We start from the raw sequence: 27,155 nt of genomic DNA, 5'->3' as shown, positions 1-27,155 counted from the left end.
CTCCCAGCAGTTCTCATTCACCTTCTCAAAGTATGTCTTGAAGCGATTCAGGGCATTCTGTAGGGTCAGGTCTTTCATTGGACAGGATATGATGTTCTGGGGTTGCTACAATAATGGTAAAACGAAAAATAGCAAAAGGTAACAGTCAAAACAATGGAGGGAATAAGAAGAACATATTGCTGAGAAGGTGTTGATGGTTGTTCAAGGGAATGTTTAATCAGAAGGAAAGACAGATCTGCATGAATGAACAGAGAGAAGACATTTGAGTATTGGGAATACTTCTTGCTGGCTGACTTTTCTTACTGAGATGTGGCTTGGGGCCTTTTCTTGCCAGTGTCCTGGCTAAGGACAAGTCTCCTAGGATTTGTCTACAGGTGATGCATCTTTTAGGAAACTCTAACTTCCATCCAGACTCTATGAATTCAGGTAGTTCCTGTAAAACCACTGCTGAGCAGCAGCCGCAATGCTCAACGCTGCAAAACGAAGGGTGTTGTAGGGGTTTTGCAGAGATGCCATCAAAATTTTGCTGTTGACTTTAGTCAGCCAGGATGCTGAGATGATTAATTTCATGTTTTGAAAACAAGTGAGTGGTACATTCACATAATTTCATATTTTTACCTAGGGTGTCCCTAGTCCAGCCAGGGGAGTTGGGACTAGATGAGCTTTCAACCCAAACAATTCCATGGTCCCTTCCAACCCAAACAATTCCATGATTCTATGACTATAAATAATTCATGAGAAACTTACTGTATGTGTTTTCTTTAAAGTTGATGTTATGTGATTAATGTTATTCTCCATCAGAGAAATATTTCTGCTTGCTGAAGTATTCTTAAAGGAAACTTTCAGTCCTTCTATGGTTTTTTCAAGTTGACAGGGAACATGACTACACTAAAAAAAAAATCAAATAACAGCAAAATTATATTCTGCCAAATGAGTTAACTTTTATCTCTCAGTAAATTCAATAACTGCAATATTTGCCTGCACAGCAGAAACAGAAATTCTGTATAAATACAGAAAGAGGTACTTTCCTATGTTTTCTGGGGTTTGATAAAAAATCTACAGCATGAGAGAAAATAAACACATTTTTTAAAATGTTATTAAGGAAAATAGAAAAAAAAATTGTAACGGCAGACTAAAATCCACTGGGGTTGCAGCTTTATCACTGAGTAGCCTGAGAATGTCAGATCTGCCAGCTCCCTCTCCCAGCTGTACCTCCCACACAGGACAGAAGCACTGTACCCCTCTGACTATATCTCAGCCTTCTTTAAAGCTGCAAGCTCTAAACATTTTTTCCTCTAAAACAACAGGCTGGCTGTTCTTAATTACTTTTCATGAACCATTTTTCAGTTCACAGAATTTGAGAAATCTGCAGACCACAAAGTGAAACCACTGATCAACAGGTTTATTATTGTAGGCAATAACCTCTTGTGCCAACAAATTGCTTCCTTCAGACACAAACTTTATGGTGCTTTGTAACACTCAACTTGTTTGTTTGCCAAGAGGTGAGAACACTTTAGTGCTTCAAGTACTAACCCTATTCCCCCACCTTTGGTTCTAAATGACAGCAGGTGATGTTCAGGGTCTGCACCTCAGACAGTAATGTTGAGAACAGCCTCAAGTAATCTCTCTGCAAGAACTCCTGAGGCTGCCTTCAGCAGGAGTACAACCAAGTCTCAGAGACCATGGTCACAGAATTGGTTCTTTATTTCCATAGCTTCACTGAATTTGACAGAACTGCTCATGAAAAAATTAGCATATGTATTCCCTTTTAGTAGGATTTGGTCTTTTTTTTTTTTGTAGTCTAACTCTCTTTCCTTCAAGATGTGCTACAAAGCATCATCATTTTTCAAATAATTAACAGCAGCAGAATAAAGAAGTTTGAAAGTCTTACCTGAAATTTCCCCTTGGGTACAGGAATAAAGATCTAAAATTTTTAAAAAGAAGATACTGTTAGAAGGTATTTCTCCTCTAAGTGACTGTCACATTGTTAAACATCTCGAAATACATATCATCTTCATCAGGTTTTCTATTTCTGAACTTCCTTTGGGGAAACAATTACCAGCTTCTGAGGAAAGTTTGACACGCAGTGCCTTGAGCATCTCAACTTTAACAAACAAAATACAGGACATACAAACTAGAGCTGAAACTAACCCAGACTTCATTTTATACTTCCATCAAAAGAACTGTAGGAAATGAAGAAAAAGAGATAACGACCCACCTCTTTGTTTGCTGGAGTCACTAGAGCCTTAAGGTTTGCTTGAAATTCTTCTACTGCACCTCCCGTTGAGCCAGGTAAGCAGCAACTCACCAAGAAAATATAAAGCAACAGCATTTTGGGTTCAAGGAAAGCTGTGTTTGATTTATGCACTATGCGCTGCCTATATATACACCTTGAATATTAGATGAAAGGGAAAGTTTTCTCATATTGGAAAAGGCACAAGACCATGGTGTGAGTTATCATAAGCACTGTGGGACGCCTCACTGGGGGCTGGTTGGGGGTTTCCTTCCTTCTGACATCAAGTAAGGGGAAAATACCTCTGTGGATAAGAGATGTCATTTCATGATATGATATCAAAAACTTATCACAGGAAATAGGAGCATTCCTTCTGTAACGCAGATCTTTATGTGGTTTTATTCTTATTTTTGTATCACATAATCAGAGAGATGGAGATCTGAAAAGCTATGTAGTTTTTGCACGTCTCTCAGTAATATGCCAACCTTTGTTCAGTGGGATTTTCTAAATTAACTCAAACTCAGTTCAAAGGTGAGTAAAAAATAGTAAAAAATACCAGGACATACACAGACCCTAATGCTACTTAAGTAAAATACCAATCACTTCTTAGACATACACAGACCCTAATGCTACTTAACTAGGTTGGATTCTTTATCCTTCCTCCCTCACCCTCACTCTTTGGGGAAATTCAGCATAGAACACATGGCTGGAAGAGGCATGGATTTAATTGGCAGCCCAGCAGTGAAAGCATGGCAGGTATTCATGGCTGGAATTAGCTGTCCTGGCATCAGGTGAAAACCTTGTCCCTTAACATAAGTGGAAAAACTCTATCTACTGAAAAAAACCAAAGTATTTAAAAATGGCTGAAACTTACTTTCAGATGACTGGCAAGGGCTTATGAGAGGGTAACACTCACTCATTAAAAGGTTACAATTTTCCAGCAAAATTGGACAAATCATTCAATGATGTGAGAAGAGTCATCTGGTTTTCCATAGCTACCTGTTTGAGAGGCTCAGAAAAAGACCTTGTGCACATCGAATTATCAGTTTCTCAACACATACTTTCATGAGAAGATCTGTTTAAGTTTTGTTGAAAATACTGCTTAACTAAGTTTTAAAATACTCTTTTTAAATTCTTGTCCTAAAATTCCAGAAGAAAAAGCATAACTATGAGTTTAAAAAGCCATCTTAAAAGGATCTTTTGATCCTAACTGAAAAAGCTCCTGATAAGCTTTTAACACTAAACTTATGAAACATTCTGTTGTCACACCTCAGCCAAAGAAACACAAGAGGTCCCAAGAAGAAAATGTTGGGCTCTTAGAAGAGCATGTAATAATACAAGATATACTTCCATTCCTCAGCAGAAATCAGCATTTGGATGCTCTTATAGTAGTTTAGACTGGAAAGATAAAAGTGTGTAGTTGCTTTTGTTCTTCTACAGATTGACAGATTTCTAGAAGGGATGATGACATGATAATAAATGTTGCAGGAAAGAGGTTGTTTCCTCTAGTCCTTCTAGTCCTCAGCCTTTTGTGTTCACACTCATATTCATAGACCCTGAAAAGCTGATAACTGTGCTGGTCAAAGGAGAACAATCACAAACCAAGAAATTCCCACTAAACCATCCCACAGCAGCATATACACACATTCTATTTAGAGAACAGATTTCACATTGGTGGGAAAATAGTGTGTGTGAAACAGAAAACTCTACCAGAAACACTGCCAAAAACTGTCTCCTAATCATGAACTTTCGCAGAATATTCTAGAGGTGAGACTGGCTACAGAATCAGAGTATGATGCATGCATCATCTGAAGGCAATGTGGAAAAATATTGCCATAGAGAAAGTATTGTGCTGCTGAACAACTGAGTCATAGCGAGGCAGCTGCAGGGCAGGAGATGACACACAAATGGAGTATAATGTGTCTCCTCTCCAGAGGAGCTGTACTGGCTTCTCAAAGATGAGTCTGAACTTTGGCAATATTTTTACAGGCTGTTTGGCCAATATGGACAGTAATTTCTTCTTGTCTCAAAATCTGAAGTGGCCATAGCTTATGTTTTGTGAACCGTTTTTGCACTCATAAAAGATACGGTTATCACCAGAGTACAACTGTAGTGAAAGCCTGAATTGTTGGCCACAAACCACCTGCTGGCTACCAGCTCCTGATAAGGTCCAGACTTCACTTATCATCTCTGTTACTCATTTTAATTACAGATGATGCTGAGATTGAGCACAAAGGGCTGTTTTCCAAAGTTTGCCTCTGTCACCTAATCATGAACTTGATCTGACACAAGAACTACTTGTGTTGTTTCCCTTCACGGCGAAAACACAGTAAAAAATACTGTAATATAATATAATACTAAAATATGCTGGCATGTTATTAATCAATTTTGGAGTTGGCTGAAAGTGTAGATAAATTAGATTTCCAATGCTGTCAGCTCGTACAGTGAACTGAGATGGCTCCCAGCTGGCCAGGAGCTGCTGGGTCAAGGTAAGGTTGTGCGTGGCACGTGCAGCCTGACCCTGTGTGGAGTTCTGCAGGGACTCCAGGTCCTCAGGAGTAGGATAACAAAGCTCCAGAGAAGCAGGGGCAGTCCTCTGGCTTGGACTTTTTTTCTAGCTGGATGATGAACAGGGGATAGGGAGCAAAGAGGAAGATGTGGAAGACTGGTACAAGGGGGCAAGGAGCTCTCTTGGCCCTTGAGAGAAAGGAACATGACCAGCCAAAGGGAGTGATCTCCTTTCCTACCCCTGATCATCTCGAACTTTCCTGCAGTCCCTAAAACTGCCTGTCTTGGTTTCGGCTGAGGTGGAGCTAATTTCTTCTCAGTATTTGGTACAGTGTTGTGTTTTGGATTCAGAAAAGAACAATGTTGATAGTATGTTTATGTTCTGTTTTTTTCTAAGTTGTTGTATCCTAAGTCAAGGATTTTTTTTTTTTTGGAGTCTTGTGGTTAGCCAGTGAAGAGGTACAGGAAAGAAACAGGACAGGTGACCCAAACTGGCCAAAGGGATATTCCACACTATGGAACATTATATGCTCAGCAGATAAACTGGGGGAGTTAACTGGAAAGGGGCTAGCGTTGGTCAGCAGGTGGTGAGCAATTTTATTTGGCATCACTTATTTGGGGTTTTTTTTTCCTATTTATTTTCATTATTATTATTTACCATTATTATTTACTTTGTTTTATGCTATTAAACTCCTCTTATCTCAACCTACAAGTTTTAGAGTTGATTCTTCTCCCCATTCTACTGCAGTTGTAGGGGAAGAGCCAGTGGCTGCATGGTGCCTCATCACCACAATATAAGACAGATATTAAAGCTGTTAGGGAGTGTCCAAGGGAGGGCAATGAGGATGAGGAAGGGTCTGGAGATAAATTCATACGAGGAGCGGCTGAGGGTGCTTGGTCTGTTCAACCTGGATGAGACAGGGGAGATCTCGCAGCCGGGTACAGCAGCAGATATCCATCTCTTCTGTGGGACCAGCGATAGCACTTGAGGGACGGCCTGGAGCTGTGTCAGAGGACATTTAGGCTGGGTATCAGGAAAAGGCTCTTCACCCAGAGGGTGCCTGGGCACTGAACAGGCTCCCAGGGAAGTGGTCACAGCACCAAGGTGCTGAAGAGGCGTTTGCACAAGGCTCAGGGCAGACTCTTGGGGATGGTGCTGCGCAGGGCCAGGAGCCGGACTCGATGACCTTGTGGGTCCCTTCCAACTCAGCTCATTCTGTGATTTCCAGCTGGGTTCAAACCCACGACACCGCCTCAAAACTCCACCGCTCCCTTCCGAGCGCTCAGCGGACGCGGCAGCCCGGCCGTGCCCTCAGGGCTCCCTTTGAGCGCAGCCGGGGCCGGTACGGTCGGGGCCGGTACCGTGGCGGGCTCGGCTGGGCCGGGCCGGGCCGGGCCGGGCCGGGCTGCGCTCCGGCGGTGGGTAGGGGAAGGGATGTCTCCCTGGAAAACGTCCGCCCCCGGCGCGGCGCGGAGCTCCGGGCGGGAAAGCCCCGCTGCCACCCCTGCCTCGGTTTGCCCTTTCCCGGGCCGGGCGCCGCGGGAGAGCCGAGCCCGAGCCGTCGTGAACACCCCCGGAGTACGCAGCCACACAGACCCCACACGGGCGGGGGACGGGCCCTGGGGGCCGCGGTGCCTCCCTCAGAGCCCGGGGCAGCTCCCAGCCGAACCCAGCCCGGTGGAATGTGCCCCATGGCCTGGGGGGCTCCAGCCTTCCTCTTCACTGGGACAGGCTGCTGGATGTGCCGCTGGATGTGCCTGTCAGAAACGCCCACGGGCAAAGCTTGCGCGGTGTTGGGTGTTGCAGTGCACCACTGGGTTGTCAAAGGGGGAAAAAAAAAATTGGGGCTTCTCGTGTGTTTGGGGCATTCTGAAGGCACATGCGTAGTGTTTGTGAAGTGGAATAAAGGGTTATTCGGGCCCTTGTGTTTGATTTCATGATACACAGTGTGGCGCTTAGCTTGGAGTTGATTAATTTCTCAGTTTGAAAGAAAGAAGATTTTGCCTTGATATGTTTTGTACCTTGAACAGTAACTGAAGAACCTTAGCTGTGTTTTTAAATATATTTATCATATATGATCTATGATCCAATCATGCCATGATTCTGTGATTGTAGGGTACAGTTTGAAAGTATCATTGTGTGGGGTATGTAGGCTTTACTTGCTTGTGTAGGTGTTTAGCCTGCTTTCAGCAATCTATTGTGGTTTCTGCCTACTGCATTTTTCACAAAGCTCTCTTTTACAGGATTTACAGTGTTTTCACCTCTGACTTGGGAACAGAAGTTCAGCAGAAATGTCGAGGATTGAAAAAATGAGTATCCTCGGAGTGAGGAGTTTCGGGGTAGAAGATAAAGACAAACAAATTATCACTTTCTTTAATCCATTAACTATTTTGGTGGGACCAAATGGTGCAGGAAAAACGGTAAGCCTCACTTTATGTTTGGATTTGAGCTGTAAATAGGTCTGGAAGGCCATAACATGTGCATGATAATTTCTACAGAAAGGTATTTAATAATATTCTAAAAGTCATGCTGTTTGCTATAAATATTGTGTTTAGTGTTATTAGAAGCCTGCTTTCATCCCTGGAATTTGCAGAGCACTGGTTGATATTTTTTCATAGGAAATTGATTAATGTCCTGATGAAAACTGCTTTTGCAAAGTATCATATTTTCATGGTACTCAAAAATTAAAATGTTATTCCCGTCTCTTTACATATCTAACTCATGTGTAAGTGTTACTGTGGATTTGCCTGTAGTCCATCTTGGTTACTCTAAATTTGTCTTTATAACTATATACTTACTTCTGTTTTCTTAGACCATCATTGAATGCCTTAAATATATATCCACCGGTGATTTTCCTCCTGGCACCAAAGGAAAAACATTTGTTCATGATCCAAAGGTAAGTCATAATGACTGGATGCAATATGTGTTTACACCTAAGTAAAATACTCCACTGCACTCAGGTTGTGAATAAAACAGGGATGCTCAAGTTGTAGCCATCCTTGAGCTGACATGAAGAAAAGCATGGGGGTGATTAGAACATGCCCCACAGCTGGAGAGGCACACGTTCCTTTGGACCTTGAGAAGAATTCCCCTCATTCTGGTTTTTTTTTTTGCTTCTACCTCAGGTTGCCAACGAAACCGACGTTAGAGCTCAGATCCGGTTGCAGTTCCGAGATGTCAACGGGGAGGTCATGGCTGTGCAGCGCTCCATGGTCTGCACCATGAAAGGCAAGACTCCAGAGTTTAAAACACTGGAATCTGTCATTACTAGAACAAAGTAAGTTGTCAAGTGTTTCTTCTTGCTTGGCGTAAAGATAGCTTTGGATTTGGTATATTTTTATGAATCAGAGAAGAGAAGATTACAGAATGCATTCTTTAACATAGCTACTAATTCTTTTAGATTGCAAAGATGTGTAGTTTCATTACTTTATCTGTTAGATGATTGAAAACTCCCACATGTGATAGCTATGGTGTTAAGAAATACTTATATCTGTTGAGTTGCGTTTATTTGAAAACTTTATTGATAATAAGGGTGGTGAGGCACTGGCAGAGGTTCCCCACAGAATCTGTGGCTGTCCTGTTTCTGGAAATGTTCAAGGCCAGGGTGGATGGGGTTTGGAGCAACCTGGTTCTGTGAGTAGCATTCCTGTTCATGGCAGAGGGAATGAGGTGGGTGGTAGGGATGTTTCCAACCCAAATCATTGCATGATTCCGTGATTGTAGGGTACAGCTTGAAAGTATCATTGTGTGGAGTATGTAGGCTTTACTTCCTTTAGTACCATTTTCAGTTTCACATCGTTTTTGGCCCGTGTTCAACTCCCATCTCCACTGTTTAAGTATATTCCTTTAACTCAAGAGCTGTCCTGCCCCCTCTGGTGGTTCCTCAGAGTTCTAATACCTGAAACAGTCTGACTTCAAAAGATGGCAGTGTTAAGTGCCTTTGTTGAGCATGGTAATTTTGTGCTTTAAAATTGTTACTTGTTAAATTTTTGAATGGGTATGTTAAAATGAGGTTATACTGTTAAAGTGCAGTTCAGTTTTTGAAGAACTTGCCAGTAACTCCTTTGGGGATTTTCTGTCTCCACAGGCATGGCGAGAAGGTCAGTCTGAGTTCCAAGTGTGCTGAAATAGACCGGGAGATGATCAGCGCCCTTGGTGTTTCCAAATCTGTGCTTAACAATGTCATTTTCTGTCACCAAGAAGAATCCAACTGGCCCTTAAGTGAAGGGAAGGCCCTGAAGCAAAAATTTGATGAGATCTTTTCAGCAACAAGGTTTTTCCCTTTACTGTAATTAAATAAAAACTAAGTTTAAAATGTCTTCTCATAACATAAATGTTAATAAAAATGTCTAAGACACTGTTTCATACTTCAGTATTGCTGTATTGCCAAAGCAGCTGAAATTTTGCTTTTTTTAAAGGTATATCAAAGCACTCGAAGCGCTGCGTCAGGTACGACTGAAACAAAGCTTGAAAGTAAAAGAGTGTCAGACAGAACTGAAATATCTGAAACAGAATAAAGAGAAAGCACAGGAAATCCAGGATCATCTCAGCAACAGAGAAGCTCAACTGGCTGCTTCTAAGGAGAATGTAATATCAATTGAGAACCAGCTTGAACCTCTAAAGGTAATTTCCATGAGGATTATGTTAATACTTTAATACAAAACAATAAAAGAAGTGAAAGGTGGATGAATTTCTTGGTTAAAATCTTGCACTTTTGTGTCTAATCCTTTGCCCTGCAGCAGACTCAAGCATACCTCAAGTCCCCTGGCAAATGCTGCTCTAATCTGTAAACAGTTATTGAATGGTTAAGAACAGAATTCTTATAGCAACATTGGGTTTTTGTCAGTTTAAAATCTCTCTCAAATTTAGCTGGTATCTAAAACCATTTAAAGCTATAATTAAAACAAAAACCAAACTAAAACTTAATGTTCCATATTTTAAAGACGTATTTAATGAAACTGGAGGTTTTGCACTGAAAATAATTGACTATGGGGTTCATGAACTGATGAGATATTTTACTTACCACATTCTTTTGCAGAGCTCTCTGGCAGTAGTTGAGCAGAATCTCACAAAAGTAATGAGGTTGGACAATGATGTGAAGGCCCTGGAGAGCAGGAAACGGCAGATGGAAAAAGATAATCAAGATTTGCAACAGAAGATGGAAAAGGTTGCTTTTATGAAAGAAAACTTAGATTATTTTACTTTATCAGTCTAAGAAAAACAGTTTTCCAGTTTTGCTTGCTGCAGATTTTTCCTCTGTCTTATTACTGAGATTCTGCATGTGAGGTGTTTAAACTCTTATTCCTTTAATTCTGTTGTGGTAAAAACTATACATTTTTAAAACATCAGTAATTTACTTACAAATTTGTATGTGCTCTACAGGTTTTTCAAGGAACAGATGAACAACTAAGGGATAGATACCAGAACCACCAGAGAATAGTGAAGGAGAAGGAGAAGAGATTGTTGGACTGTAAACGTGATTTAGATAGAGCCACTAAAGAGTGCCAGAGATTTAACAGTGAGAAATCAGAGCTGCTTGTTGAACGAGGTAATTTGGACTTCATTTATAGTCTTGTGTGTTGTCTAATGTAATTAAGTCTGAAATGGAACTACTGATTGAAGTGATCTGAACTGGACAAAACTCCTAAAATGTGTATTAGTTCAGGTTCACCTGCACAGTGGGGTGGGAGAGTCTTGCTGGTGGACAAGTTTAGGTGTTTTTCTCCTGCAGTTTCTAACAGGCACTTTTTCTGAGCTATAATTACAACATGTAGTACATTTTTTCATAAAACAGAGAAAAAGCATGAAAACTGAATGCCTAGCATTCTGCATGTCTCATATGGGGATTGGGGACAAGTCAGAGGGCTTTAAGGTAATATTCTTTCAATTGTGTATCCTTTTTTGATGGATTATGGGAATTTCAGCAATGCTGTAGTAGTTGAGTCACAGAATACATGCTTACATAAAATACATTTGGGCTCTGTTTTTTAATCAGAATAATATTTTTAGTGATTTTAAGGCTTACTTTTGAATTACTGATTTATTTAATTCATAAAAATTTAGTTACCTGAAATAAAAATCTCTACCTATAGCTTTTTATTCCGTAGCTTTTTATGTTGTTGAAAAATACGTCAAGGTTTCAAAGGCTTTCAACTGGCTTTGAATCTAAGTGTGTCTTCTGCCTCACTTTTTGAACACTTACGTCACTTTTTCTCTTTGTGGAGGTCGTCTTCAACTGCAGGCAGATCGTCACCAGGAGCACATTGTGACCAGGGATTCCTTAATTCAGTCCCTGGCAGCGCAGCTGGAGCTGGATGGGTTTGAGCGAGCCCCTTTCACTGAGAGGCACATTGCCAGTTTTCACAGGCTGGTGAAGGACAGGCAGGACAGAGACACAGAAGCTGCAAATCGTATGATGGTAGGAATTTTTGTTGTTTTAGTAGTGTAATTTGTATGGGCCATTGGTGTTTTATTGGTCCACGTGGGTCTTTATGGTGCTGGGGGGAACCAAAGCTGGTTTTTTTTAGAATTCTTGGTAATGTGTCAGCTGCATCTTTCCATGGAAATTAGTTTTGGAATTAGGAGTGGTCACCAAGGCTATTGAACAGGCAGTTAATCACAGAGGTTTTTCTAGCAGTCCTCATGCAGGTGGATCACTGACAAGCTCAAAAACCTGAGGAAGGATTACAGTGGGCAGCTGGTTTAAAAATAAGCAACTTTTTGTTGAAGTCATGTTGAAAATGGAGTTGCTGTCACAGAATGCTGCTGGTATGATGCATCTGCATTTTCCTATCAGAAACATTTCAGCAGATAATTTTGGACAAGTTGTTTTTTCACTACTTCAATGATTTACTGTGGTGAATATTGGCACACTAGTGTGAAAAAGTATTGTAAAATATTTTCCTGTTAAAAAATAATGACTATATTATTGCTGATCTTCTTTCAGAGAGAATTTGCACAGAAAGAAACAATGAAACAAAAACAAATAGATGAAATAAGAGACAAGAAAACTGGATTAGAAAGAACCATTGACCTGAAATCAGACATCCAAAATAAGAAACAAGCAGAGCTGAAGAATGTCAAATGTGAATTGCAGCAGTTGGAGGGGTTTTCAGACAGGGTTACTGAGTTGGATGAGGAGATTGGCAAGATGGTAAGTTAGTGTGTAATTGAAGAAATTACACAAGCTTGAAGTAAAAACTTGTGGCTTTATCATTAAAAATATACCAAAACCCATAACGCCTCCCTTGATGTTTGCTCTTTCAGATGTGTTTTTGCCTTTTAATACTCTTTATGTTTTGTCTGTTCAGATAGTGCACTCTTTGGGCAGGGTCTGTTCACTACCTTGTTTTTGTACAGTCCACACTGGAATGTGCAGCTTCTGGTGAGTTGTAAACAGGGTAATAGCACAGCTGCCAAGTAGGACATTGGTTACTCTCAAATGATTGGGCCAGAAACTTTGAATTGAAAGTTCCATACTACCTACATTTTGGAGATTACTTTGTCAGATAAAACGCTTATAACCAACTAGTCCATCTCACAGGCAAGTTCAGTTACCAGCATTTTATGTTCCAGCTGAACAGCTGGTTATGCCTTTGTAGCCAAATATTTTATGTTTGTTAGCAATATATGAATTCTGCTTGACAGTGGTTCTTTTAGCCTCCTCACTAGGGTAATTCCAAATTTAATATACAGTAGATACTAAAATACAGACAATCAAACTAAGTATGAGTGAGCTTCTGGTAAAATCATGAGCAAGTTGGGGCAGTGATGCATTCTAGGACTGCATCCAATATCTTTCTGTGGCTTTTCTTGCCCCACACCAGTCACTGCATTTGTCCTTTTGTGTTTATTCTTTACAAATCTTGTGTCATTCCTGTAACAGCTACTGATGCTGCTGCCAGGAAGCTGAAGAGGTTTCTTCTATTTCCTTTAGCTAGAACTTATTGATTTTTGTAATTATTTGTGTCTTCTGGGCTTTTATTTTTTGTGTAGGAACGTGAGCTGGAGAAGGCTGAGAGGAACAGCGATGTGGAAACACTGGAAGAGGAGGTACAGACTCTGCAAATTGAGAAAACAGACCTGGACAAAGCTCTTAGGAGGTTGGATCAAGAGATGGAGCAGTTGAATCTACACACCACAACCATTACCCAAATGGAGATGCTGAAGAAAGACAAAGTAATGTTTTAATCAATGTCTCATAAGAGAGGGACATGAAATTGATGCAGTCCCTCCAACATTTGTGTATTTTTTTAGTGTGTTTGTGTATTTATCAACAATCAAATGTAGAGCTTCTGACTTCATAGATGCTATTAGCTTAATAAATGCATTGATGGTTATAAACCTGAAGATAGGAAAATTTCATTTAAAATGCTTCATTTCCCCAGGCAGAGAAAGAAGATCAGATTAGAAAAGTAAAGTCAAGACATTCTGAGGAACTAACATCACTGCTGGGATACTTTCCCAATAAAAAACAACTTGAAGACTGGCTTCATGGTAAAAATAAAAAGATTAATCAGACAAGGGATACTCTTGCTAATCTGAAGTAGGTATTAATTTAATAGATTATTTCTTCACAAGTTTTTATGTAATTATGAATTTAAATGTTGGAAAGTTTCATATGTTCAAAATACTTTTTACTTTAATTCATTAGTGTTTATTTAGGTATCTACAAAATCAGAGAAAACATCCTGCAGAGTTTCTGTGATACAGAGCTGATACAATTTGTGCTAGTTAATAAAATCACAATATTTGCAGTGTGTCAAAGACAGCACTAAAAGCAGATAGCAAAATAGTGATCTGGAACATCCTTAGTTTATACTAATTCTAGCTGAATGAATGTCCCTGGGGCTCAAAATTGCTGGTCTTCTGATTTTCTGATAAGTCACAGAGTGGTTAGTGATTATATCACAAATTAATGCGTGATTACCTGTTCTTGGTCTCATTTGATTATATAAAACAATTAGTTAGAGTAGGAAGTTTCTCATCAGTAATCATCTAGAAAACAAAAGGGATTTAAAATTAAACACTTCTGCTGTACTTGGATTAATAAAAAGTTCATGCTATAGATTACATGAAAAATCAATAAAGAAGAACTGGTGAATAGTTCTGTAAGTCCAATTGCAGATTACCTTTCCATGGATTTTGGATTTGCTTAAACAGTCTAAATCTTTGTGTTCAGGTAATAAAAGTGTTTCTGCATTCATATTTCAGCAAGCGACTGGCATCAGTAGAATATGATAAAACTTACGCCAGTAATGAGCTAAAAAAAAAAGAAGCCCAGTTGTCCAATCATGAAGCAAAACTTTTTGATGTTTGTGGAAGTCAAGATTTTGACAGTGACCTGAACAAACTTCAAGATGAAATTGAAAAAAGTTCCAAACAGCGAGGTAAATTTGTATATAGCTTTACTTTTTTTCCCTGAAATACTAATTCAGTGATTATGCAGTGTTTATCCAACACAAGTGTTCTGTTTGTTTTTCACCCAGCTGTGCTTGCTGGAGCCACTGCAGTTTATTCACAGTTCATTACACAACTGACAGAGGAGAACCAATCTTGTTGTCCAGTTTGCCAAAGAGTTTTTCAGACAGAGGCTGAACTGCAGGATGTCATCAGTGATCTGCAGTCTAAACTGCGCCTTGCCCCAGACAAACTGAAGTCAACAGAGTCTGAGCTTAAAAGAAAAGAGAAAAAGCGTGATGAAATGATGAGTCTCAAACCACTGCGGTAAAGTGCTCAGGGAACCATATGGTTACAGGCTGTTTTCTTTCAGATGTGTGGGGTTTGATTATAAAAAGCTATGCAGACTTCAAGGAGGCTTTATTCTGGGGCTGGTTAATTAATTTCAGGATGTCATTGGTGGGATAAATGTTTTGAGAGAATTTGAGAATGGATGAGGGTAGAGCTTTCCTTCACAAGAGGGCACTCTTGTTCAGTGCTTTGTACCTTCTCCTGAGCACTTGCTGTAATGAAGTTAAAAACCAAAAGAGATTTTGTTTGCTTGTCTGTATAACCTCACTTAAAATGAGGGATGTATTACCTTAGCTGGCTATGTAACATAAGCTTAGTTAAATGTTGCCAAGATTAAGGGGATACTATTTTAGCTAAATTTAGTCTTCCACTGCTAAATCACATAATAGATTTTGTGATCTTGAATGTCTTCAATTTATGCTGCTGGTTTTGACCAAGGAAATTTTAGGGATTTATATTTTATTTAAGGCGAACTGTAGTTGAACTCCAAGATAAGGAAATTCCAGACCTGAGGAACAAGATCCAGAATGCTAACAGAGATTTGACAGGCCTGAAGGGTGAGATAGAAGAGCAGGAATCACTTCTCCAGACAGCTTTGTCTGAGGAAGAAGGTGCCAAAGCACGTTTACAGGATATAACTCTGATGGAAAGGTATCAGGTATGCTTTGGTAACTTTTTTTTTAAGTGCATAAAATTATTTTCCTTTGCATTTAAATATGTAGTTATTCAGTAATAATGACAGAACTTTGAGGTCTTATTTTAAAACACTTCCAAAGACAGTATGACCTAGATGATGTTGTACTAATAAAACTTTGTTTTACGAAAGTTTTTTTGAGCACCACAGAGTCTCTTGAGTTCTGATTCAATTCTGTGCTATATGAACTGAAAATAGAGGTATAATCCAGAACTGAGCACAACCACAAGTACATTTGAGTGTTTTCAGTCTTTGTAGTCATTATAGGTCACTGTATTCCCAGCATCTCACATGTGCTTCCTGGTTCTGTGCCATCTGAATATATGATAAAGGGAAAGAGAAATCTTGCACATTTGATTATTCTGGCATAGGAGACTGTTTTGAGCAGTCTTCATGCTTCTATTATCAACACAAAATCTTTGCTTGACTGAGAACCTTCAAAGGAGCAATTAGGGAACCTGGGGCCAGATAAAGGACTGAGAGCATTTCACAAGGTGGAGATGTCAGCAGCTCCTGAAGCTCCAACAGTTCCAGTGTTGGAGGGACAGATTGCACATGGAACTGTCCTGAAGTGGGCTGGGGATGATAAAGGCCTGTGCATCCTTATTGGCTGATTCCATCCACAGTTAGGAATTCCAGTTCCTAGCAGCTGACATAACCCTACTGCTAATGATGTGACATTGCTCTACGAGGGAAGGAAATTGGAAGCTCTTGAGTGCCTCAAGCCCCGAGCTTGTTCTTATGTGCCCAAAGTGAAAAAATACATTGTTAAAGACTAATACAGTGGTAATGGTACTTTTCCTCATATTTTCAGACTGATATCAGAGATGTTGAACGAAAAATTGCTCAGCAGGAGGCTAAGCTGCTAGGTGTCAATTTAAGTAGAACTGTGCTTCAAGTAAGCAAAGAAAAACAAGAGAAAAAACACTTGTGGGATACAGGTAGGTTCTACAGACCTGTTATTTCATTTTTATACTAAAAGTAACATTCCAAAATTCTTGCCATTAATATTTTGGTTTATTTATTTTATGTTCTCAAATAACTCTGTTCTCCTAGTTCATTGTTGGTGGTTTTTTGAGTCATGCCAGCTTAATTTAGAGATGAATTTTAGTAAGGATTACAATAATGGTTTTGATAACAGATTGACTCTCTTTTCCTCTGCAGTTACCAGTAAAATTGAGTTCAATCAAAAACGCAAGCAGGACCAGCAAAGCCAGATTCAGCAGCTGAAGAGTGCAGTGAATGAGCTGAAGGCAGAGAGGCTGCAGATTGTCAGCAGCATGCAGCGGCGGCGGCAGCTGGAGGAGCAGACTGTGGAGTTAAGCACTGAGGTTCAGTCCCTACGCAGAGAGATCAAGGTGAGAAATACTCCCAGTTGTCTAACCCTTAGCTTTGCTGGCCTTGAAATAAAAAATAATAATCTTGTCATACTTAATATTGTCTCTAGTCCTAGACAATGGGATGGATTTTTAAATGTTTCTACTGTGTTGCTATTGTGTATCTTTGGGAATTTCTAGAACTTTTAAAATACGTATTTTCACATTTTCTTTTTTTAATGCACACAAAAAAGAAATAAGTAATCACATTACTTTTTTTTCTGCTTGGGAAATTATTGATCTGTACGAGAATGCAAAAATAAAAACTACTTTTTCCAACTACTTTTCAGGAAGCAGAAGAACAGGTACTTCCTTTGGAGGCAAAGTTAGACAAATTGCAGCAGGAGAAGGAGGAACTAGTGAATAAAAGGACTGCAAGTAATAAAGAAACACAAGAGAAGGTTTGTTTCCTCTTGGCATAGCTGTGAGATAGGATTGAACACTGTTTTTCAGTGGATGGAAGCTGTGGTACTGAGTTTGCTTCTAGGAAACTTCAGTGACACCAGGAGGTGCTTTAGATTGGTAGAGCTTTTAGGGAAGAAAAGGAACATGTCAGTCAGGACATGAACTCAATTGTAATTCACCTTTGGCAGTCTTGAAAAAAGACTTCTTGAGACATTTGGCAGTATGCATTGGCTGATGGCATTCAAAAGCCATTCCTAAGTAGACCCAAGAGGAACAGCAAGGATGGCCATCACCCATCCTTGCCAAGAGACACACTGGTTCTTCCCACGTTTAGTGGCCCTCTTTTATTTTGGGAAATATTTTCATGCTTATAAGAAGTACTGGGATTGTAGAAGCTGAAGACTTTATTAGAAAACTAAAGGGAGTTACAGTAAGGAATTCTACTTTGGTGGTACTGTTATCCACTATCTTTGATGCAGAGCATATCTGTTCTTGGACAGAAGACCATATTTCATTGGAAATCTTTTCTTTGCAGATGAATAGCATAAATGAGAAAGTTAAGGATATAAACAAGTACGTGAAAGAAATTGAAAACTATATTCAACAAGGAAAAGAAGACTATAAAAAGGTAATCTAAAAACCAGTCAGTAAAAGTTGGCATCAAAAGTACTTTTGGTTTTAAATCATATGCCATTTTCTTCATCTTTCTTTAGCAAAAGGAGTCTGAACTTGATGAAGTAAATTCTCGTTTGGCTGCCTGTGAGAAACAGAAGGAAAAGATAAGTAAAGAGATGGAAATGACCCGACAAGATATTGACACTCAAAAGGTGGATATATTGTTAAAGTATACTTGGCATAGTTGAAATAATTCCTAGTTCTGGTTTGTCTGCCTAGGTCTGTAGTGGTGTGAAATTAGCTTCCTCTTGATTTATTTGATCAGTTGTTAGTCAGGATAGTTGTTGTACGTGCATTAGGCTGAAAATAGTCTTGAGATTTGTATGTGGAAATTAAAAACCATTTATCTCTATCATCTGATGGTATTTCTAAGAGTTAAGTCTGGTGGGATAGCAGTCAGCATTTTCAGGAGTATCTGTATGTGGAGGATACATGCCTTTGTAAGTAAAGTACGAGCTGCAGGTACCAAAGTTGCTTGCTATTCCAGATTTATCATATACTTTAAATTCTTGTGTATGTGTTTCAAATACTGTTTACATTCCTTATAGGAAATATGTCTTTCCGCATTCTGCCCTTTCAGTTACTGTCTACTGTTGTAGAACTACAATAGCAGATTTGGTTAAATCCATCCTTGGTGAAATCTACTTGTCCAGAAATCCATGGTTGAAACATGGATTGATATTCTCAAAAAGAATCACTCCTGTGTTTACTTGTGGCAGTAAACACTGCTGAGTGTTATTCCAGTTTGAGAGATTAAATAATACTGTTGATTTCCATTTTATTCTATTTCTAGGACAAGTTAAATTCTCACTGTGATAATTTTTGTTGTTTTCAATTCTTTTATCCTTGCAGCATGTTTCAGAGTTGTGCAGCACTGATACATTGTAATTGATAACCAACATGCTGAAACATTATACAATTTCTTGTTTCTTCGGAGCTAGATACAGGAAAGGTGGCTGGAGGATAACCTCACTCTGAGGAAGCGGAATGAAGAGCTGAAAGAAGTTGAAGACAATATAAAACAACTTATGAAGGAGATGGGAGAGATGAAAGTCCCCCAGATGAAAAAGTAAGCACCTCCAAAACAGAATGGTGTGCTTTGCACAAGAATTCATGGAACATCTGGCTGTTGCAGTCAGTGTGTTTCAGTGTGTCTGGTCCTCTTCCCACCCCACTCGTGCAGGCCCCTTCCTCCTTCACACCTGTGTTTGGTTCATATCCCTGTGATAACAGTGCTCTGGCTAGAAATAGGAGATATATGCTCATACCTGTTCCAGTCCTTTTCATGATGTTTACTGAGAAATCCACGTTGAAGTAATTCATGCTTCTGGATGAGAGTATTTAGTTTTTATTTTCAGTCTGCTCACTTAGTTCCCAGCAGCAAATTTTATGTTTACTGCAATAGTTTAGTAATAATGGCTTACATAATAAACACTTTTGAAAAGTAATTACCCCTTTGCTGGTTCTTGCATGTGAAATATTTATTTAGCATGCTAGAGCTTACCCAGTAATTCATCTTATTTTGCTCAGTATCCATCTATAAAATTAATTTTTTTTGTTTATACATATAGCACTTTACCATTTGAACTTGACAACTTGCTTCTCTCACTCAGAATAGTAATTAGAAGATATTCTTAACAAACTTAAAACTATTTTTATTTCAATAGTGTCTTCATTTCAGTGACATTAGTGCAATAATTTTAATTGTTATGGACTTTATAGATATGATACAATCAGCTGTTGTCCAACGTAAACTCAAAATTAGAACCCTGATTAAAAAATTGAAACACTAGATACAAAATACATGTGCATCAACTCTGGTTTGGCAGTGAGCAGAAACATTTGGAGGAGAAAATAGAGTCTCTGAAGAGGAACCATCACGTTGCTCTGGGCCGGCAGCGCGGGTTTGAGGAGGAGATTGTTCGCTTCAGAAAGGAGCTCCGCGAGCCGCAGTTCAGAGATGCAGAAGAAAAGTACAGGGACATGATGATTGTCATGAGAACAACAGAGCTGGTCAACAAAGACCTGGACCTTTATTACAAGGCTCTTGATAAGTAAGTGTTGTCAAATGAGGCTGATTCTTAAATATTTTTGTCTGATGCAAAAGCAGCTCTCAATTTCAGGCTTCCAGGGTGACTTAGAGGAAATTGATATGATCCCTTGAGCTATATAATTTTTCTTCATATATTCATATATTCTTCTATATTTAAATATTAAGAAAACATAAGGTACAACTTCCTAAGTAAATTAATGAAACTATACTGGAAACTGCACAGGATTGGTATAATGTAGGAAATTTTTAAGTTAATGCCTATAATATACATATATTAAATGCATTGATGGTAATAACTGGAATTTAATACAGTCATAGATAAGTCTGATATTTGTACTCCCAATTCTCTGAAAGACTTACTTGGAGTTTTAGTTGTGCATTTTAGGACTTCTATTTGCAGTACAGCAGTAGGAGAGGGATAAGGAAAGGTGAGATTGATGTTTAAATCTTTCATTTTTAGCTGAGCCCTTCTACTTTCACTTCTATAGCAATAGATTTTAGCATCTTCTGGTCATATCTTAACATGAATAAGATATACCAAGTAGATTTCTTGTTTCCCATGGCATTTTCTCAGGTAAACAATTGTGTTTTAAAAAATACTACAGTGTAGAGGGAGTTTTTTGCCCTTTTCCAGTGTGGGTGGCTTTGTGCTTATATTAAAGAAAGTAAGATCATAAGAAACATATCTGGCATTTGATGGAAAGTGTAGCAAGTTTGTTCTTGTTTCTGTTTCCTCTGGAAGCTTGTGTGCTAGTCTTGGACTGACTGGGCAAAAAGAGCATCTCAAAATTGGTAACAATATACAAAATAAAACATGTGGCTCCCTAAAAACCCTGTTTGTTTGGTTATAACGATGGAATAGCAGTGAACAACTCGGTGGACAGTGGGAGAGGATTTTGGAATCAGTGGATACATTTCAGGAAATAGAAAACTGGTTCTCAGTGGCAGAAAGAGAAATATTAGGAATGAAAAAAAGAGAAAGAAAGAGAAACATTTTGGCCACTGTAGGAATTCTCAATACACCTGTGTCTTGAATAAAGTATGGAATTTTGGCCTTCTCTTTAAAAGGGTTTGCTAGTGCTGGAAAAAGGAGCACAAAAGAGTAATTACATGGTTGAGGATACAGCATAATGGTCAAGAAGAGAAACAAAATAAATGAGGACTTTCCAAGTTGAAAGGACATTCTAAAGGAACCCTGTTCTAAGCTAGTTTGATAATAACATTAAATAAAGTCAGCATAATATTAGAATGTAAGCTAATCCAAAATTTGTGTGAAGATCCAAGTTGTTCAGAGCGTGTATAAGTCTTCCCTTTCAGTTGTAATGGAAATGCACTCCAAGAATTTCCTTTTTAGAATTTTTTGTATGGTATCAAATCATCTATTGTTTCTATTTAAGGCTAAACAGGAAAACAGTCTTGTAATTTCAAGAAAAATAGATAAGCATCACTTAGCGGTAATCATCTGAAAAATCAGCTAGGCAAAATGCAAACTCTAATGGCCAGAGCTCTATCTGTGGCTGGGAAAACCAACATTTTGGGTGTTCCATGCTATCAGATGGTCTTTATTGACTCTATTTAGAGGTTTATGATGAGGAATGCATTCTTGGGCCTAAGCAAATAGTTGAAAATGCTTCATTTTTACTTAACAAAACATATTAGAGTTGATACCTCAGTATTCCCCAGAACAGGTGGAAGAGCCAAGGTGGAAAAAGCACATGTAAAAGTCCATTTCAGAAGGATGTTTTATTTCCACCATATTTTTTGAAAGAAGACATTGCCATAAAGTGAGTGAGCATTTCTTTCATTACAGAGTAGCTTTTCTGTAAAAAGCCAAGGGAGAAATGCAGTGTCCTGTCCTTTTCTGAGTGTTTGCTAAGATTTCATCTGTTAAAGAACTAAAGCCGTGCTACTATGTTAACCAGAGAAATTAAATTAAAAGTTATTAATGATATCCTGTGTTACTCTTGCTGCTAAAGAGAAAAGTATTTCTTGTCTCAGTGTCTGCTTGGGAAATTACAAATTATTTTCTCCATAGGAATTATCTGCTCTGAGGAGACTTCAGGGTCTCCTTTCCTGCTGTTTGCCCTGTTGGCAGACTATGCCAGAGTAACAGTTCTGTTCTGGAAAGCTTAACATCAAATTCATCTTCTTGGTGTCAGGCTGAAAATAAACCTCACACATAAATCATAAATCTCTTAAAAAGTCAGATACAGTCATTCTCCATTGAGTGACTGCAAAAATATTTGTTATCATTACTTTCCTACTTCTTAAAACTGAGCTGATTGTGAGCATAGAATTATTTACACAATGGCATGTGGTTACTCTTTAGGTACTTCTCTGTCCAAAATCAACTAGTATATTCTGTATTTTTAGTGAAAGTATTAAGGGAATGGAAAGGGAGCTGCCACCTGCATTAAAGCCCCTAGCAGTCCATAGCAGGTCATGGTTGAATCTCTAACAGTTCACATTTTTTGCTGTTTTTTTAGAGCAATAATGACATTTCATAGCATGAAAATGGAAGAAATTAACAAAATAATTCGTGACCTGTGGCGAAGCATCTACAGAGGACAAGGTATTATATAAATATAAAAATATTTTTTTAAGTTTTACCCATATGTATCCATTTGTTATTGAGCACTGCATAAGGAAGAGTGTTTATTTGCATGATGGGAAATAGCTGGTTCCATTCTAAAGGCTGTATCTGTTCTTCACCACTATAATCTTTTTATTGCACACTGTGTAATAACATGCAGGATAAATAGAGTTAATTTTCACTTCTCCCTGTTTTCCAAAGGTTAGGTTTCTTTGTCACAGGACAGTGCATGGGTTCATTCCTTCCATTTTGGAAAAGTTAATTTCCAAGGTGGATCTAGCAATGGGAGTTCTGAATGGAATTTTTATTGTTACTACATATTATACCTCTCATCTCCCATTAATCCTGTGATATTTTTCAAGACTTTTGATAATGTACAAACTGTCTCCTTCCCATTTTCAGATATTGAATATATAGAAATTCGCTCTGATGCAGATGAGAATGTCTCAGCCACTGACAAAAGAAGAAATTACAATTACAGGGTAGTGATGGTGAAGGGAGATACAGCACTGGACATGCGAGGAAGGTGCAGTGCTGGGCAAAAGGTAAAAGCTCTTTATCTTCACAGGGATTCTGAAAACTGACTCACATGAATGCAAAGGAGTCAAGAGACCAAAGAACAGGCAGCTCCAACTCTAATTTATTATTGTGTACAACTTCCCTTCACTCTCTCTGAGTGTTACACAATATGTAACTCAGCATCTGAACCCTGCTTTGGGCTGCCAAAATCCATTGTTTCAGATGGGCACTAGGCTGATGCTCTGCAGGAGTGAAGGGTTTGTCTTCCTCTGTCCTCAGGTTCAAGTCCTCCCATTTTGTCTCTTCCTGGTTACCACTGAGCTAACCTCAGCTTCAGGTCTATTGATTTGCTCTGTGGTTTTTTTTTGGGTTTTTTTTTTTTTTCTTTTTGAGCCTTTGGTCTTCTTTTTGCAACTGCATCTACCTCTAAGTTGATAGGATCTCTCTTCCTCCAAATTATGCTGCTTTCACCTGCTGCTGACTACATCCTTTCAGTTCACGTCACCAATATCACACTAGCCATACTTCCAGGCACTGCACTTCGTCCTGTGCTGTCACCTTGCAGCTCCGTGGGCTCTCCATTCATCCTCACACTGGCCAAGTGGCCTGATGGCACACCAGTTGTGTCACCAGCGTGGTCAGAGTTCATCACAGTTAACCACACCCACACACGCTGAGGGTTCTTTCCACCTGTCCTATTAAACGTGTGCTCTCCTGGAGCAGTTTAGGATGTTGCGTTAGAGTCCTATGTAAGTGAGAGTGAAACTTGAGCAGGTTTCTTAGCTGAAATTCTGAGAACTCTTCTTTGATGATGAAATGTGATGCCAGCAGTTGTGATAATTGGAAAATATTTTTCCATTGAGTGTTCTGTAGTTTTTAGAAGTTCAGGAGATCTTGTAAATATGATTATGCATGTTGATGCAAAACTAACACAGAAGGTGGTAAATCCTACTGTCTTCCATTATAGTAAGAAGTCAGGAGTTCAGTAACTGAGCAATATGCAGAGAAATTTCCACCTCCTGCAGTGGGGTGGGCTCAAGCAGAGTGTAGGGGTAATGTGAATGGCAGTGTCATTGTGGCTTTGCCTCAGATTAGAATCCTTACTTTCAGTGTCTTCTGAATTTTGAGTGCTTCTTTGTAGAGTCAATCTTTGAATTCAAACTAGAAGTTTCAATGTAGTTTTTCAGTAATTAGTTACTGTCATTTTGTCAACTGTCAGCACATTGTTCTGTAAACTTCAGTCACTGTTTGTAATGGCATAAAAACAGGTTGTTTTGTGTAGATCCTCTCTAAACAGTTTGAAGCTTGAGATGTTTGTGTTTTTTCCTTTCCCTCAGGTGCTTGCTTCTCTCATCATTCGCCTTGCTCTAGCAGAAGCATTCTGTATCAACTGTGGCATTCTGGCCCTGGACGAGCCTACAACCAACCTCGACCGAGAAAACATCGAGTCCCTGGCACACGCCCTGGTGGAGTAAGTGAGCTCTCCTTGTGGTGCTTAACAGTGGGGATTCTGCAATACCCATTTGCCAGTAGTGAATTATATTTTAAGCTGGCGTGTCTTTGTTGTGAGTAGTTTTAGATTCCATCTCTATCTGGAAAAGAAAAAGGTATTTCTTATATAATTTGAGGGGGTTTTTTAATGTGGTTAAAAAGAGTGGGTAATCAGCATTAGATTACTCGGTATCACATCATTCATTATCAATACTGAAATGTTTTTGTGCAATGTTTGTGCAGCTCTCTGATGCTAGCAGGGATGTAGGTAAATGCACCCTCTGATATCTCTTTGTAGGATAATAAAGAGCCGCTTACACCAACGCAACTTTCAGCTGCTGGTGATTACTCATGATGAAGATTTTGTTGAACTTCTGGGCCGTTCTGAGTATGTGGAAACATTCTACAGGATAAAGAAGAACATTGACCAGTGCTCTGAGATTATGAAATGCAGTGTCAGCTCCCTAGGCTCCTATGTTCATTAGAATGTCAAGTAATGACATATTATAGGCAGCCTAACCTGCTACATTATACACTGCCTGACGTGAAGAGCTCAGTGTAGGTGTCTGAAAATGTAGTTCCTTCCTATCATATTCTACTGAAGATTTGTAACAATTTTAGCCAGAGTCTAAAACATGATACTTTTAAATTTCTTACCTTTCTACATATTTCTGTGCCTGGGCTTAGGAATCAACAGAATTTGAAAGAATTTAAATTACTACCACACAGTTAAATGTTGATGTATTTTATGCTTTAAAAGTGGAAATCAAGTTGTGATGTTCTTTTTGCATGTTGAGTGGGACAAATTGCAGGTTCTCTGGAATAGCTGCAGCTCTGCCAGGGCAATACAGCTTGCTCTCCATCTCTGGCAAGGTCAGCAGTGATGGGTAGCACTTTGGTTGAAGGTGTGTTCATTGCTACCCACCTAATCTACCCAAAAGTGACAAGCTTCAAAGAGAACTTTTATTGCTTTCTCTGCAAGGTGACATAAGTCTGGCTGTTCAAAGACAGAATCTTGCCTTGCTTCAGAATAAAGCAAAGGCTCATCTCTAACCAGGTGAATGAGTAAATTCTCTGTTCAGTGAGTTCTAATTCTTCATGGCAGTGTCTGCAAAGGGGGAAATGGAGCATAAGTGTCTCAGAGACTTAGTGTGGATGCTGAGCTTTGCCTGCCCTGCTCTGAGCTCTTCCTGAAGCTCTTTTCCTTGGAGTGACAACAGCTAGGGGTCCTGCAGCTTGGCATTCCCAGGGAACCTGCTTCTCAGTGGGAGTGACAGTGGAAAGCCATGGGGGTGGCCTGCTGCAAAATGCGAAGGGCCTGATCATCAGAGTCCTGAGGCTGCACAAAGCATGCTGCTTCCAAAGCCATGCAAGCCCTGAGGGAAGGAATTTCTGTTTCTTTGTAGATGAGTCAGGGGCTACCTTGAATTCTTGGTAGGAGTCCACAAGCAGGAGCTGGATTTGTAATTCTTTAAAGTCTTGCAATCAGCAGTGATGGGCTGACCCTCCTCAGCAAACAGTGTATGACCAAAGCACAATTTGAGAGGAAAAACCTTTAAACCACCATTAAAGAAAGTTAATTTCTGTAACATCAGGACATTTCTCTTTGGCAAATGCTTAAATGAGCCTAAGAGCATTGCATGTTTTCTTCCTTCTCTTCCAGGGTGCAGGAATCCCTTTATTTTGCAGGGATAAGGAGGAGTTGACAGGGGCGGGGTGCAAGCAGAGCTGGCTTGTGTAGGCAGGGCCTGGGGCTGGCAGAGCTTGATGGAGCAGGTGCAGCTGAGCCCCTCACTTGCCATCGCACACCTCTAGCAGCAGCTGCTGAGGAATGGACATCTGCAGGGGAAGGGACAGAGCCCAGTGTCCCCCAGCTCTGGTTCTTCTCGCTGGCAAAGGCCCTCAGGCCTCAGGAGGTGCCCTAAAGAGAAATGACAGAAACCAAGATCTTCAGGTAAGGAGTATTTCTGCCTAAATTTTCTGAAGCTGCATGCCACCAGGGTCAGGGTGACCCCAGTCACTGGGAAACCACTTTGGGGGCATTTTTGCCTAATTGGCCTTTCCCAAGTTTATCCTCACTTTGACATTAAAAGTTTTTCCAGAACATAGGGAAAACACATGAAATGTAGTGGGAAACCAACCTCTCCTATATCAAATCAATTAAAATTATCTCAAAAAATTCACTGAATAATTTGAATAATCCTTTACAGCCCATGGCATGGAAAAGAGACTCTGCCAGCCCCATGGTTTTCATGTGGACTGGAAAATAAAAAACGTGTTTATGTGAATCAAGTGTAAGAGAAACTTCTAGGACTTCCATGATATTCTGCTGTTGATGGACACCTTGGGAGAGTGAGGGCAGGAAGGGCCCTGACTGCTCTGGTGCTGGCAGTGCTGGCACCTCAGCTGTGCCCACAGGAAGCAGCAGCAGACGGGCAGGGGGATCCCTGCTGTGCCATGGCTTCCTGCCCTGCCACACGGGGACAGCCACCACCCAGGGGACAGCCACCACCCAGCGTGGGAGGGCTGGAGAGGAGCAGGACACCCCAGCAAAGGGATTCTTGCCCCTGCCTGGTAATACACCAAGTGCAGAACCAAGCAGAGCCATTTTGTGGCAAACAGGGCACAGATTTACTGCTGTAACTCACTGGGCAGGTGGCAAAGTGCTGGAGAAAGTTTCTGTCCAGTTCCCATTTTGGTGGGACTGGGGGCGGATTTCCAGCAGGGAGACCACAGCACCCCCCCTCCAGAGAGCAATCCATGCACACACTCAGATACACCGTGGTGAAGAGCCAAAAATAACAGCTGCAAAATAGCAAAAATATCAACTGAGTGAAATTGCAGCAGGGAATTGAGC

General features: G+C 39.8%; 1 protein-coding gene across 3 annotated transcripts in view; it reads left to right on the top strand.

The window, feature by feature from the left end:
• The window catches only part of RAD50 (RAD50 double strand break repair protein), a 34,924-nt gene extending 8,835 nt beyond the window's left edge, over positions 1–26,089 (top strand). Inside the window, exons 1-27 of one of the 3 annotated variants that reach the window (XR_005626696.1) lie at positions 6,084–6,320; positions 6,986–7,162; positions 7,555–7,638; positions 7,868–8,019; positions 8,830–9,015; positions 9,161–9,365; positions 9,781–9,909; positions 10,125–10,290; positions 10,967–11,160; positions 11,689–11,895; positions 12,738–12,920; positions 13,130–13,287; positions 13,956–14,131; positions 14,231–14,468; positions 14,961–15,150; positions 16,001–16,127; positions 16,351–16,544; positions 16,853–16,963; positions 17,503–17,595; positions 17,681–17,794; positions 18,584–18,711; positions 19,472–19,696; positions 22,182–22,267; positions 22,691–22,833; positions 24,145–24,278; positions 24,597–24,856; positions 25,962–26,089. Coding sequence is in view for 2 of the 3 variants with exons in the window: in XM_039701538.1 (XP_039557472.1) it covers positions 7,034–7,162; positions 7,555–7,638; positions 7,868–8,019; positions 8,830–9,015; positions 9,161–9,365; positions 9,781–9,909; positions 10,125–10,290; positions 10,967–11,160; positions 11,689–11,895; positions 12,738–12,920; positions 13,130–13,287; positions 13,956–14,131; positions 14,231–14,468; positions 14,961–15,150; positions 16,001–16,127; positions 16,351–16,544; positions 16,853–16,963; positions 17,503–17,595; positions 17,681–17,794; positions 18,584–18,711; positions 19,472–19,696; positions 22,182–22,267; positions 22,691–22,833; positions 24,145–24,278; positions 24,597–24,783 (3,939 nt within the window). In the remaining variant the exon portion in view is untranslated. Of the gene's footprint in view, positions 1–2,181; positions 2,293–6,083; positions 6,321–6,985; positions 7,163–7,554; positions 7,639–7,867; positions 8,020–8,829; positions 9,016–9,160; positions 9,366–9,780; positions 9,910–10,124; positions 10,291–10,966; positions 11,161–11,688; positions 11,896–12,737; positions 12,921–13,129; positions 13,288–13,955; positions 14,132–14,230; positions 14,469–14,960; positions 15,151–16,000; positions 16,128–16,350; positions 16,545–16,852; positions 16,964–17,502; positions 17,596–17,680; positions 17,795–18,583; positions 18,712–19,471; positions 19,697–22,181; positions 22,268–22,690; positions 22,834–24,144; positions 24,279–24,596; positions 25,352–25,961 lie in introns of those variants that run through there. The other 2 variants (XM_039701538.1, XM_039701537.1) reach the window with 2 other exon arrangements.
• Positions 26,090–27,155: the final 1,066 nt, after the last annotated feature.

The sequence above is a fragment of the Passer montanus genome, unplaced genomic scaffold (assembly GCF_014805655.1).
Source record: "Passer montanus isolate IOZ18808 unplaced genomic scaffold, ASM1480565v1 scaffold15, whole genome shotgun sequence".
In the NCBI taxonomy this organism is placed as follows: domain Eukaryota; kingdom Metazoa; phylum Chordata; class Aves; order Passeriformes; family Passeridae; genus Passer; species Passer montanus.
Note: the sequence above shows the minus strand (reverse complement) of the source record. Positions and strands in the feature narration are given on the sequence as shown.